Below are 14,770 nucleotides of genomic sequence, written 5' to 3' on the forward strand. Positions count from 1 at the left end.
GACTGAGGTGATTAGTAAAGCATTAGTGGCTGCATGCAACACTCACAACATGCTGTCATGGACCTTATTTAGGGATGTTTGCGTGTGTGTGCATGAGTGTGTGTATCTTTGTGTGATCAGTGGTGATTACAGGGGCTGCATCTTGGCTGTGACCATGTTCTGTTGTAAACATCATAAAGGGGGGATGCCTTTGCAAAGACATGCTATGAATCTATAACATGTGTCATTTATGTTGGTGTTTTGATCCGTTGGCTGAAGTTCAAAGTGAACCTGAACAAGAAACAAAGGCGCAACCTTTCAACTAAGGATAAACCTTGGACTACTAAGAGAAACAACTTTAAATGTAAATGGCACAGGTGATGCAGTTGTCACTAAAAGAATCTGGGTTTCCAGAGTTAAAAACAGACATCTGAAACCTGATGTTAACTGTCAGCCTCTTTACAATGTCGCCCTCATGTTGTCACCATGTTCCGATTATTTTTCTGTTCTCTCTCATCTTTCCGCTAACCCCCAATGTACACACACACACACACACACACACACACACACACACACACACACACACACACACACACACACACACACACACACACACACACACACACACACACACACACACACACACACACACACACACACACACACACACACACACACACACACACACACACACACACACACACACACACACACAGAAGCACGCATGGCTGTTATCACTAAAGAATCCACGTTCAAATTCAACTTTATTTAAAACCACATAAACATGTGGCCTGTGTTTGCTCTTCAGCTTTTGTCTCACACACTCATACAACCAAAACAATTCTCAGGTGGCAAGGAGCTACCTGAGGCACACACTGCTTTAATCTCTCTCTCTCTCTCTCTCTCTCTCTCCCTCTCTCTCTCTCTCCTCAGTGTGTGGAAGATGGACTGAGGCTGTGTGAGAATGTTTCAACTACATTAAAAGTGGGCACTACAAATGTTCCAACATTATTCCCTTTTCAAGACTAGTTAAACAAATGTTCAAGTGTTACTCCGATGTTTATGCTGTTACTTGAAATGAAGCTTTTTTTGGTGAAGTTGGAGTGCAGTCTGGGTATTTAAAGGGTCTATTATGTTTTTTAAATCAACTACATAAACTCAGGCTTCTTTTGAAATTACTATTGGGCCTGTGATGGTTAGAATAAAATAGCTGCTATGCATGAAATGTGTACAGGGTGAAACCTCATTCCAGAAAAGTCTGCTTGAAGTCGGTCAACAATCACTTTACACAAGCTAACGTAGCAGTCAGTGTTTCTTGTGGTCATTGGATTTCTGTTTAAAACACAGACATTAGAAAATGAAAAACACGGGGTTACTAGAGCGCAGTTTGCAGTTTCATGTTCTGAGACTGGATGTTGTCATCAACAGGGCAGGAGCGCCGAATTGATTGCCGTGTGTCAGACGTCTTAAAGCAGTGGATAAAATGTCTCAACACTGATCTGCTCACAAAAATCAAACATCCACATCTTTTATTTTTATTAAATCCTTGAAGAGTAAAATCTTTAAGCACTCACTTTAGCCTCAAGATTCTTTATACAACAATTATGTTATTAACATTATTGTGCATTTTCGGGAATAATTAATTTTCACTGCTGTCTTTCGACTCTTTGTGACATGTATTTATGAGCACTTAGTGTCTTTTTCATTCTTGCCCCTTGGCAAACTTCTCCTCACTGACAACACAGTGAATCAAATCAAAAAACGTTTTTTGTCAATGTCTACATATGAATTCATCCTGACATGTGAAGATGACTCCTTATAAACTCAGTAAATGCTGTCGAGCGAGTGGAGGGGAAATAAACTAAACTAGTGAATCAATCAAGAGGGAACGAGATTTGGTGGTTTGTTTCCTTGTGCCTCTTCATCGTTTTAACATGATTTCTTTTTCTCTACAATCATGTGCTCCCTTCTCTCACTATCTTCCGCTCTGCCTCTAGAGCAGGACATTGACCACATGGTGTTTTAATTAACTTGTGTGCTGTGTTAGAGCCAAAGCTAGCAGGAGCACGCCCAGAGTGTGACTATACAATGACAGTGAGGCAGAAACTGGGGCTAAAAGCACAGGTAGTATTGTCAGGTCTTCTCTTTAATGATAGATTCAGTGGGAAGTCCTTTTCACACTCACATAAATGATATTTCTTAATTCTGTCATCATTTGAACCAGTTTAAACCTCACTCTACAAACCCTACAAATGTGCAATTTTCTGCAAAATTAAAAAAAACAACAACAGTGGGGCACCATTAGTGCAGTGGCAGCGCGCACGTCACCATGTAAAGAGGCTACAGTCCGCATGCGGACGGCCGGGTTCGACTCCATCTCCCGCACGTCTATCACATCTCTCTCCCCGATTTCTAACGCTATCCACTTTCTCTCCCTCTCTCCTAATAAAGGCATAAAAGCCCCAAAATAAATCTTTAAAAAAAAAAAATAGTGAGTGACTGTTTCATTTGGCGTCATTACTTTCATTTCCAACTAAAATGCGGGTAAGCATATTTCTAGTGTGCACAGACCGTGTTAAAACAGAGTTTTTCAGAGCACACTGTACTCTCCTGATACTGCTCACTTTTGGTGTAATTACAGTAAAGCTAAAGATGAACGAGTGCAAGCTAGATGTCTTGTCCTCATAATGTCTCCACATTTCATGCGGTCTGCTGGAGAAAGAGTGTATGTAAAGATTTGTGTTTTTTAATTGATTCAGGACTCATCCTGTCTCTCACTCAGCCCACACAAAGAGACACACACTATTACTCCTGTTTGTGGGCACACTGGTGTAAATGTCTCTTTGTATTTTACTAACTGAGAAATGGTGAACTGTAGTGATCTGGTTTCTTTGTTGATGTCCTGTATTTCTTCTGATGATGTGGACCTATGGGTCTGGAATAAAGTAAAGATGACTAACTAACTGTCAAAGGGATTTAACCCCCATTTATAAACAAATGAAATAAAACTCTCTTCAGGAATAAGACGTGGGGACAGATATCACCTACTGCTGTTGGTTTGTGCTCACATACAGGCGGAGCTGTCATATTTGTGTTGATTCTCCCTCAGCACCACAAAGATTCCTCTCCAGACTTCTCACTTTGACCCCTTCATCCTCTATCTGCCTGAGTGTTGTCTCTCTTTCTCTTTCTGACAGCGTAATTAACAGGACCGTGGGGTGCACCATGTATTACCCATGGAGCAATGTGACAATCACGTTACTGGACTCAGTCAGCCAATGGGAGGCTGCCTCCTCTTCTCTCCTCTCCCTCAACCACCGTTTGCAAAGGTTCCAGGTTTGAGTAAAAGACGAGTAGAAACAACTTCTGTTTGTCATCCAGGAAGGGAAGAAAGTCCTCTTTATGTTTTTTTAGTTTGTCTTCCTCTCGCTCACTGTTATTAACAAACAGACAGGAAGAGAGTCTGAAAGTTAAACTGAAGCCTTGGGGTGTTTCACTGATACATGAGAGAATATCAAAAATGACACGAGCACTCCTTCCAGTGGCAGCTAGATTAAATATGTGAATGTGTTTCCTGATGAGAGAAGCAGAGAGACAGGCAGAGACACTTTCCTCCACATGACACAAAGAGAGAACAGAAGGAGACTGCTTTCTGGCTTTCACACATTGTTCCTGCTGACGTCTACATGTCTCTGAGTATAAGTGTAGAGTACAGCCACAACATAAACATGTGGAGGAGCGTGTTTTGGAGCATAAGCATGTTGTGTGTTTGTTCTTCTAAGTACTGTGAAACTTCAAATAAAAGCCCATACCAATTTAAGGCCCTGTTTCTTTTACCAGCCTGGTGTTGTTGCAGCTCTCGATTCGAGGCCTGTATGCACAAAGTGTTGATTAGTTTGCTGATCAAAAATATATTAACAAGGCAGCCTGCCTTGTTGTTTGAAGTTTAATTTAGAAATTCACACTAAATGTATTTTTGTCTGACACCTCACAGCCACAGAATTAAAACCTGTTCCTACTGAATCGGGGTAAAATTCTGTACCCTATGTTTCAAAGGTTTGTTGAAACAGGTCATAACATACAGATATCTATATGACGCGTCAGTGAAGGCCAGGATGTTCTTGTTTTAAAAGCTATCAAACATTGTATCACTAAACACCCCTTATACAGAGAACAAAGCTAAAGAAACAAAAAAACAAACACATTTTTATAGAAGTAGACATTACCACAAAAGCTTTTATCTTCAAACAAATGTCTTTCCACTTGTTTTGCTGCTAGTCTTGGGGTGGTAGTGCCTATCTGCGCTGAAAGTGTAATAAAAGGAAGTGGGCAAGCTTTTATAAAAATGATCTGCCTCAATTTCATAATTAATCTGTGCAACGTTTTCACACATTTAGCATGTTAATTAACCCAAAACTGCCACCACTGTGAGGGGCTGCATGTGTGTGAGTAGGTATGTCAGTGATTGTGTGGGGGTTGGGGAATCTGGGGAAAAGACAAGAAAGACGAGAAAAAAAAAAGAAAGTGAGGGGGAGTCTGTCATTAAAGGAAGGGACTGGGTGACAGTGGGAGAAAAGGCAGAGAGACTGGCAGGACTCTCAGGGTGCAGAAACAGATCAAAGATAGAGAGGAGCATCTCAGGCAAACAAGGAGGGAATAAAGAAGATGAAGAGGAGTTGAGTCAGTACTGTTGGTGGAGAATGAAGGAGACAGAGAGAAACAGGAGGTAAAACATGGTAGAAACTTCCTGTGTGAGTGCTGGGGTGTTTGTCCATCTTTGATAGTGTGGCAGACAAAGAGTGGGATGACTATATGTGTGTTGTCTCTCGTTTGTGTGTGTGTGTGCGTGTGTGTGTGTGTGTGTGTGTGTGTGTGTGTGTGTGTGTGTGTGTGTGTGTGTGTGCGTGCGTGTGTGTGTGCGTGTGTGTGTGTGTGTGTGCGTGTCTGTGTGTGTGGCGTGCATGTGTGTGGTCTGCAGGAGAGGCAGTAAAAGTTACTCCACCTGTACTTCTGTTCTAACTCTCTCATCTAACATCTCAAGACACTACGAGGAGCTTCAGAGCAATGTCAGCACACACACTATCTCTACCTTAGTTTCAGGAGAGAACACACACACACACACACACACACACACACACACACACACGCATAAACATTGGAGTACACCAGTGACTCTGGGATTGCCTGTCAGGTCTGGCGCAGGGCAGAAGGTGGGGGGTGCAGAGCATTTGGGCCCCAGAACAACTCACAGGTCCACCTCGTTAATCTCCATGACGACAGAGATGCTAAGGCAGCAAATTAGCAGCAAACAGAGAAAACTGTCACAGGGGAAGCTCATAAAAGAACAGACTCCGAACGGTGGAGGTACATTGTGAACACAAGTTTTTACTTAATCACACACACACACACACACACACACACACACACACACACACACACACACACACACACACACACACACACACACCCCTTTTGTGGGTTTTTAGCACGTCACAGAACATAGCAGGACTTTGTTGTTGGAGCTTACCATAAATGCCGGTGGCTATGGTTTGCTTATTAAGTTTGATAAATTATAGACTGAGGAGACATACAAAAGTGACTACAGGTACACTTGTATACTACAGGTACATACTCAGAACATCATAATGCTTCTAGATTAGGATTAATGATCGCATTATTTCATAAAAACTGCTGTGTAACATGAGGTCGTTTAGGCTTTTTTTCCCATTCAACTTCATACAAAAGTTATCTCAAATCATGCCGGGAGGAGACACTTTATTCCAGTTAATTGTGATGCCAAACTCGAAAAGGTGATACAACTGTCCCTGTTTTAAGCTTCCTCCTTGATGAAGCAGGCGAGGGGAACTGTACAGAAAAAGGCTCCACAAATGTAAAGGAAGTGTGCATGGTCCAGCGACTGTCAGCCAGTGTATCAATAATAGTATGTTATTCTTACAGGCTGAATTAACACAGCCACACTGCATAGCATACATTGTTTAAGTTATCCAGAGGTGGAATAGTTCTCCTAATAACTGGACAGTTTGGTGTGATATCTCATCGAAATACTGTGGTGCAGTTACCACCGACTCTCAGCAGCAACATTATTATTTCACTCTAAATGCACACGACTGTTTGGGCCATGGGACAGTTATTGCAATGAGACTGATTTGCGTTGAAAGGAGGGCAGTTTATTTCCTAAAATGAATGCAAAAGAGCTCATTTAAATACACACAAACAGCACCAGTGCACAGAGACGCTGTTTCCTCTGCAGCGCAGTGAGAGGAACATAAACCCCCTGTGTGTTTCAGTCACATGCACAGATCCAGAATGTGGAAATCCGTATAGTCCTTTTGTGAATCAGGACCACGATGTAAAAAGTTTGGATTTGTAAGTTCCACAGATTTCTGACATGTTTGCAACACGCAGAGGAGACGCCTTGATACAACAGTCAGCCAAGATGCCTGACAGATATTCATTTCACCTCTCAGTCTCACACCTGTGTATGTGCGTCTTTGAGTCTGGGCATCTGAAGGAGTTTCATTGAATTGTGATTTGGAAAACAAAAGGATGCCAAAGCTGTGTTGTTAATTTAAGAGAAAAGACATTCACAGTCACAAAAGTGCAACAGCAGTCACACGCTCACGCTTTCATACACACGCCTTACAGTTAGCAGTGTAATGCTAACAGAGTAAAAAAAGTGCATCACTCACCGATCATGTGATTAGCGACGTGAATCTGGATCTCTCGCTCCGTCTCAAACGTCATTTGGCATTTAATACACTGGTAGGTCTTTTTCTGTCAAAAAATGAAAGATGAAACACAAAATTATATTTTCCATGTTAGAAAGAGCTGACCAAAACACACAATGACTTCTATTGATCACAAAACTATTTTTAATTGAATTCAATTTGATTAATTTACTCACAAGCCCAAATGATGAAGAGGTGCTTAATTTATTTTTCAGTGACAAGCCAGTAATAAATATACTTATTTTCTTTGTTTTGTTTCAGACTTCAGTGACTTTTTACTGAAGTCTCAATATACACAACATGTGAACCTTAAAAGTCTCACACTAATCAAATAAGAATAAAAAAGTCCACACACACACAGAATGAGAGAGAAGGACAGAAATTAACAACGGAGGGAGTGAAAAAGAAAAAAGATTAAGGGAAGAGGCAATGAAACAGAAACAGAAGGAAGGAGTGTGGAAGAAAAAAGGACAAAGAGAGAGAACGACACAGAAAGAGCCAGAGAAACAAGGGAGGGAGAGAGGAGAGGAGGCTCTGCTTATCCATTCATGGCACACAGCGATCACTCATGCACAAACACATACAAAATACACAAAGGCCCCACTTCCACTATCTCTCCAGCCTGCTAAACTGAGTACACACACACACACACACACACAAACACACACAAGCATGCACGCACACATACACACAAGCATGCACGCACACACACACGTAGACAGAAATCCTACTTTGTCTGCTTTGTGCTGTTAGACTAAGCAGAAACAAAGGTGCAGGTAAGACAGAGAGCGTCCCTTGGAACTGCCTCGAACACACACTTTCTTACACGCACACTCCGAACAGACAGACACACTCTCACACACATAGACAGACATGCCGCAAAGTCCCGGGGAGGCTGACTGTCAATATCAAGTAGAGCGAACAGCTCCCACAATGCCTCAGCACGCCCCAGCCGCAGGACCCAGTGGGGCTCAGCTGACACACACCGACATACACACGAGCACATCAGAATGCAACACACACACACACACACACACACACACACACACACACACACACACACACACACACACACACACACACACACACACACACACACACACACACACACACACACACACACACACACACACACACACACACACACACACACACACACACACACACACACACACACACACACACACACACACTTCAGAAGGATTTTTTGGGTTTCATTAACTCCTAAAAATGTCTCTAAATGCTAAATGCAGTTTTTTTGGTCCATACTCAGATAGTGTGAGGCTTCATTTCCCTTACCGAAGCCTCTTTTTTTAATTGATCTCAAATATGCAAAACAATAGTACTAATATTAAAGACGTGTTGTACATTACAATATAAGTATATTCATCGTTCATCCCCGTTTGTTTTACGCACTCGTTGGTCTTACTCGGCCACACTTTACTGGCCTTTTCTTATTCATAAGGCTCTTTTAAAATCAGCTCCTTTCATATTATCTGACCTACATCAAGTAGAATAGAACAGGAAGGTAAAATCTTTGGTTCAATGATCTTTCCTTGATGTCTGTTACAAAAGGTCAGGGTTAAATAAAAACATAAAAAAATAGACCCAGGCTACCAAGATTCTTCCTCAGCTTGGCCAAAAGTGGGTCCAAAGTCAAATCAAATCCTAGAAAAGTATTTACCTTACAGTCATATCTCAGTCTATCTTATCTCACCTTAGGTGCAGGTGAAGCCTCAGCCTTCTTTCCTGATGCGCTGGTTTCGGGGCTGACCTCAGGGTGATCTGTCTGAACGTGGCTCTCCAAATCCTCCAGGCTTTCAAACTTCACCCCACACTCCGGACACCGCAGCCCGGCCAGGGCCTTCTCACTCTGCGTTTCCCCAGGCGTTGCAGCTCCTCCTTGGCTGGGGCTTTGGCCGTTTGTGCCCCTGATTTGATTGAGCATTTGATTTATTGAAGCTTTCCATGTTAAAACATTATGCAAAACAACTTTTCTCTATCCAAATCATCCTATCAAAATAAATGCCAGTATATTTTTTCCATGTATGGTGTGGAGAATAATCTTTACAGAAGTGCGTTTTGGACTGAAAAAACGGATGCTTCTACATAAAATATTAAGAAAGACTGAGAGAAAAGATCATCTTTACTGTGGTCAAAAGAATCTGAGTGGTTACCAAACTGTTTCCACTGAGCCCCCTTTTCATAGATGAAAAACTTTTCAAGCCCCCCACCCACCACAAAATGGACTATCAGGAGCTACAATAATGCTGCATTCAGGTGCTCCTCCTGCTGGTCCCAGTCTCTGAATTAGGAAAGTCACTGGTCCGACTTCAGTGTGTCCACATGCTTTCAGTTTGCAAAGTCTGAATGTTGTAACCATAGCAACAAACAGTGTGGATACTACGAAGAAGATGTGTGAATGTCTCCCTACAATAATGAACATATTTTGCCCCCCATGGAATGACGAATATGACATCAAGTCAGGCACCTAATTCTTTCCTGAGTTTTGGAGTTGTGAGAACACTTTCAATCACAGTGTTGTTCTGATGTGTCCGACACCACATGAATGCAGGGTTATATTTCAAGGCACACTCTCGCTGTGATCTTCCACCATTTCCCAGGTAAAACAGAAGAAGAGATATGACGCGTCATACTCTTGTCTGTGTTTTAGTAGTTGCAAAATTTCATAAAGATTTATCGCAGACAACGCTTTTTATCGGTCTGTTTTAAACAAGGCGATTGTGTTTAGGAGAAAAATGTTATTAAGATTACAATGCTGGAAAATTCTGTGGAACAAACAAACGTCTTTTTTCTTTTACATTTTTTCGTCTGCATGGAGGCTTGATAATAAAAAGCATCTCTGTACCTGCTCATGCAGCCGGCACAGAGGCCATAAGGCAGGCCGTTGACGTCCAGCTTCACTAGCTCCCCTTTGTTCTTGAACTCTTTTAGGCAGAAGGCGCACTTATACAGCTTATGCTGCTGAAGCTGCCCATTAGGGGACGATGAGGCTGAGCCATTTCCCCCTCCGCCTCCAATTCCATTCCCTCCTCCAGTTCCTCCAAGTCCTGAACCAGTGGAGAGCTTCTGCATGTGGAAGGTGCCGTGGATCTTCAGCTCAAGGGTGGAGGTGACCGTCTGCATGCAGACGACGCAGCGGAAGCCGGTGAGGGAGTTGCGGAGGTCAGGGTGCATCTGGCAGTGCTCTATAAACTCCTCCTCGCTCTGCAGCGGCATCTTACAGATTCGACAGGTTCCTGTATCCAGGCTCTTACTGTGGGTCACCTGCAGAGAGAGAACATACACAAAATGTAGAAAAATAAATGAAAACGTAAAATATAAAGTTATCAAAGTACTTTTGAGGTATTTAATGAAACGGAAAAAGTCTTTATCCTAAATCAGTGTGGTGATACCAGTTATATACAATAATTATAAATTTACTTTGTAGCACGCTCTCAGTCCAAAGCAGCAGCTTTTGCCTTGTTACTTTCACAGAAAAATAAACGTACAGATAATGCTCTTGTCATAACTGACTGTATTTCTTTGCACAATACTTTTTCTGAATATGCAAACATTTTTCATGTTGTATGGAGCAGCACAAATTGCCTCTCTAAGGACAATTTAACAGTCAAAGCAGCTAGAGAAGATTCAGCATCAAAAGACTGGTACGTAGACAGAAAGCAACTAAAAGGTAAAACAAGTAAAAAAACAACAACATGAAGGCTGTGTTGTTATACCTGTGAGGTTATGCGCTCTCTTAGTTCCCTACACATAAAGCTCCTAATAACAGGCTGAAAGACACTCAAAATAAAGACTAAATGGGACAGTACCTTGTGTTCGGTGAGAGTTAGCAGAGAGGGGAAACGCTCGCCACATATGGGACACATGTAGTGTTTGGCAGGGCCACGATGTGTCTGAGCGTGCTCGCGAAGGCCGCTCTCGGAGAAGAATGTTCTGGAGCACACGTTGCACTTGTGGTTCCCCTTGATAAAGTCGGCCTTCTTCTTTCGAGAACCTGGTACATAAAAGGTTCTTTTTTAGTATGCAGTTACTAAACGGTAAGGCACATAGACACACATAAAAACAAATCTTACAGGCGTCATCTTCACCAGGTCGAATGTTGTGGTCGCGCAGGCGGTGGTTCTGTAGAAGGGACTCCATGGTGTAGGCTGCACCACAGATATCACAGGCATACATGGGCTCTGAGTTGTCCAGCTCTTCCTCACCTCCGCTTGCCTCATGGCTGTTGGCTGTGTCGCCCCCTTGATTGGCTCCTCCTCCAACCCCTCCACTCTTTAGCAACATGTTCTGCAGGTCAGCTTGTTCAGCAGCTGCCACTGTTGCCACTCTCTCAATGCCTCCTGCACCTCCATTGCCACCACTTCCTCCTCCTCGCTTAGAGGACGTGGCCAGCCCATTGGGCGTCCCGTTCTGACTCCCACTGCTCCCTGTACCACCTCCATTGCCAGTGATGTTTCCACCATCGAAGATGCAGTGCTTCTCCCTCAGGTGTCTCTCCAGCAGTGAGAGTGCATGGAAAGCTTTGCCACAGAAGCGACATGTGAACTTCTTGCTGTGCGTGGTGATGTGGCACTGGAGCTCCACCTCTGTTCCAAATGTCTCACCGCAGAAGATGCACTTGCGAGGCTTGAGTCCTGTTGGACAGATGTGAAATTTAGATTTGCAGAGTCAAGCTAGGTTCAACCTACAAGATTGCTGTCGCATTAAAACTCAATTTAATTTTTAAATTTAATGAAATCCTTTAATTTGCTAGTAAATAATGTTCATAAATAATGTTTGATATTTTTGAAAGGTATACATAAAACTTTTTTTTTTCCCTCAGATATTTAAGCCTAAAGAATACTAAATTGGGCACCATGATCACAGGAAAGGTGTACTGTACCTGCCCCAAGCCCCCCTGGAAGGCCTGACCTCTGTCCCAGGTGGTTATGCTTGACATGGAGCTGAAGGTCCGCCTCCTTCCTGAAGTCCCAGGCACACGCTGTGCAGCGAAACAGCTTCTTCTCATTGCTATGCTTCACCGCCAAATGTACCTGAAAGTGTTAAAGAAGAGGGAAATAAGAAAAGAAGGTTGTTTTATTACTATGTTAACTTAACAAACCATAACCCAATTATTTTCAAATGAGGGAGGATTTCTTAAATACCTGAATGGAGACCTTGGAGTCAAAGACCTCCTGGCAGAGTGTGCAGTGGTAAAGGACAAATGTGTGCATGTCCAGCAGGTGTTTCTGCAGGTCATCAACTGAGGAGAACTGCTTATCACAGCTCTCACACACATACTGGGTGGATGTGGTGGTGTAGTGCACTGTTAAATGTTGAAGCAATGCTTCCTGCGATTCAAAGTCCTCCTTGTTGCACTGAGGGCAGGACTGGCGCCTCAGCAGCATCTCCAGGTGGGATTTTAGGTGGGCCTGGAAACCCTCGAAGCTTGCAAATCGCAGGTCACACTGGTTGCAAGGGTAATCCCCGTTGCTCCCCATGGAGGGTGTGGAGTCCCCTCCCAGTCTGTGGCGTTTTGGGGAGGAGATCTCTACATCCGAGGAGGCAGGGCTGAGGTCTGCAACCTTTGCCTGCCGTTTGTTGTTGGCCAACGGGATGTTCTTGTGGTTCTCCTTTATATGCTTGGTGAGCTTGAGGAGTGAGCCGAAGATTGGAGAATTGGTGCAGTAAGGGCAGGAGTAAACCTGTGCACAGACAATGGTTCTTACTTTTTCAACAGTAACATGTACAAATACTGTTTTGACTTCTTCTTCAGTTGAAGAAAAAGGTGAAGACAAAAAGCAAAGGACAAGGACAAAGAAAACACAGGTCAGGAACTAAAGATTGATAGATAGATGGATAGATGGATAGCTGGATAGATATATAGATAGATATTTTATTGATCCCGAGGGAAATTAAAGTCATCACTCCATTACTAGATACAATAACTTTGGAGGAAAACTGTCTATTCCAAATAAAGCAAAGTTACAAACAAAAAAGAACTGGGTGGACAATCTTTCATATGCATCAATTTGTTGCACAGCTGATGTGACCAAGAACGGAGAAACTCCAGGCCAGCATAGAGGCAGTGCCTACAGAGCCATTAATAGCAGACTCAGCTCATAAAGTCATTCATACGGTAAAATGAACCAAGATCATTCATTTGAAATACATGAGCAACATGCTCCATTTAACACTTCACGGACTCCAAGAATCTAACCTAATTAAACAGGAATCAGCGCTCTGCTCATCAGGACAACCTCGGACTATAAGTGCCATACAAATGTAGACTTTGAAAGGTCGTTCATGCAGTGGGCCTCAGAAAGTAGGCAAGATAAAGAGTTTGTTCATCCTCACCTCCATGAAAGATTGAGATGCAGACTGCAGTACAGGGGACTCCATTTTGGCCACGGCTCCTCCGGACGAAGCTCCGCCCCCTGTCGCTGAGTTGCAGTGCGTCTGCTGAATATGTTCAGTCAATGAGGTCTCTGTCAAGAATCCCATAGAGCACTGGTTGCAGAAGAAGGCATGGTTTCCCTCTAAGATTGAGAAATATAGTTACATTGTTAGATTCCTTGAAATAACATCATGAAAAGTCACCGTAACTTTGCTTCGTTCCTTCAATTTTGCTATTTTCAATTCATCAGAATGGGTAACTTTCTTTCACAACAGACCTAATGTTGTGGATCCTGCCACAATGCCTCCAGGCAGGCAGTGCGACACTCGGATGTGCTCTTGAAGAGAGTTGATGTCACCAAACATGTCTGGGCAGTAGTTACAGTGAAACGCTGTGACATTGGTAAACTGCAACAGGGGAAAAGTTGCTGCTGCCGTCCCAACACTTCCCCCACTGCCACGGTGAGCTTTGCGCACATGTTCGTTGAGGTTGTAGAGGGTTGGCAGTGTTTCCAAGCAGAGGTGACATGTATGACTCTGCTGCGGCTTATCTGCATGGATGGTCTTCAAATGGATCTCCAACACCGCCAGGCTGTGGAAGTCTCTCTTGGAGCAGTAGGGGCAGGAGTATGTTACTTTACCCCAGTTCCCCCCTCCACCTGTAGAGAGCGACAGATAAACATCCACATTAAAACTTAAAAGGTAGTGTACACTTTTAAGTAAAATGTTGGCTATTAATTCAAGATATGTAACTAGACGGGCAAATCAGGAATTCTGTAACTACTGCACCATACCTCCAACTTGATGACCTAGGCTAATCCCGATGTCGTCCACGCTGTCGGTGCCTCTTCTGCGACCTCGTTCACTGCCCTGGCCGGGCTTCAGGGTCGAGTCTGGCGTGGAGCCTCTCTCCAGGCTGGCACTAGAGTCTGGAGTTGCGGAGCTCATTGAGGCCACACTGCCGAGCGCAGGATCAGGACTAGCAGCGCTGTGGATGGAGGAGTCAGGCTGGCGATGGCTGTCAAGGTGGCAGTAAACGTCCTCCACAGAAGGGAACTGTTCTGAGCACACAGGACATCTGTGGACACAGAAACAGATTGTTACAAATCCAGCACTGCACTACAATATAATCCGCTGTTTGAAAACTTTGAATAAGCAAAGCTCTGCAGTACTTGTGCTTGCGGTTAGCATGCTGCGTTTCAATATGCGTGAGGAGAGAAGGCTCATCGAGAAAGATCTCGGGACAATGGATGCACTGCAAGTCGGCTCGGTCAGACAGCTGGGGGTGTCTGGTCAGGACGTGTTTCTCCAGCTCATCTGTAAGGCTGAATGTCTCCTCACAGTAATCACACATATACAGGTCCGGCTCCAGGTCACCATCTCCTCCTGCTCCCTTCTTCCCACCATCTCTCTCACTCCTCAGGGCAAGGTGCTCTCGGTTCTTGCGGTGAGCCTGGAACAATTAGAAAAGACAAGATTTTGAGCTGCTTGTGTTGTGAAAAACTAAAGTAAAGATTTGAGAGATTACACCAGTTAAAGGTCTGCTGCTTCTGTTCAACTTGTGTACTTATTACAATAAGTAAACGTGTTAATTGTGTCATCTTCTCATGTTGATTATTGATTTGGTTACTTGTTTTGCTTGT

The 14,770-nt window shown here is 43.4% G+C and overlaps 1 protein-coding gene across 2 annotated transcripts in view; it reads right to left on the minus strand.

The window, feature by feature from the left end:
• znf423 (zinc finger protein 423) overlaps positions 1 to 14,770 on the minus strand; it is a 139,729-nt gene that overhangs the window by 61,015 nt on the left and 63,944 nt on the right. For both annotated transcript variants that reach the window (XM_079346867.1, XM_079346868.1), the window contains exons 8-18: positions 14,300 to 14,580; positions 13,922 to 14,205; positions 13,406 to 13,786; positions 13,089 to 13,270; positions 11,897 to 12,436; positions 11,635 to 11,785; positions 10,826 to 11,386; positions 10,562 to 10,746; positions 9,598 to 10,016; positions 8,446 to 8,659; positions 6,690 to 6,774 (exon numbers count right to left, since the gene is read on the minus strand). In XM_079346867.1, coding sequence (XP_079202993.1) covers positions 6,690 to 6,774; positions 8,446 to 8,659; positions 9,598 to 10,016; positions 10,562 to 10,746; positions 10,826 to 11,386; positions 11,635 to 11,785; positions 11,897 to 12,436; positions 13,089 to 13,270; positions 13,406 to 13,786; positions 13,922 to 14,205; positions 14,300 to 14,580 — 3,283 coding nt within the window. The remainder of the gene's footprint in view (positions 1 to 6,689; positions 6,775 to 8,445; positions 8,660 to 9,597; positions 10,017 to 10,561; positions 10,747 to 10,825; positions 11,387 to 11,634; positions 11,786 to 11,896; positions 12,437 to 13,088; positions 13,271 to 13,405; positions 13,787 to 13,921; positions 14,206 to 14,299; positions 14,581 to 14,770) is intronic.

Source organism: Symphodus melops (genome assembly GCF_947650265.1).
Source record: "Symphodus melops genome assembly, chromosome: 6".
Lineage (NCBI taxonomy): Eukaryota > Metazoa > Chordata > Actinopteri > Labriformes > Labridae > Symphodus > Symphodus melops.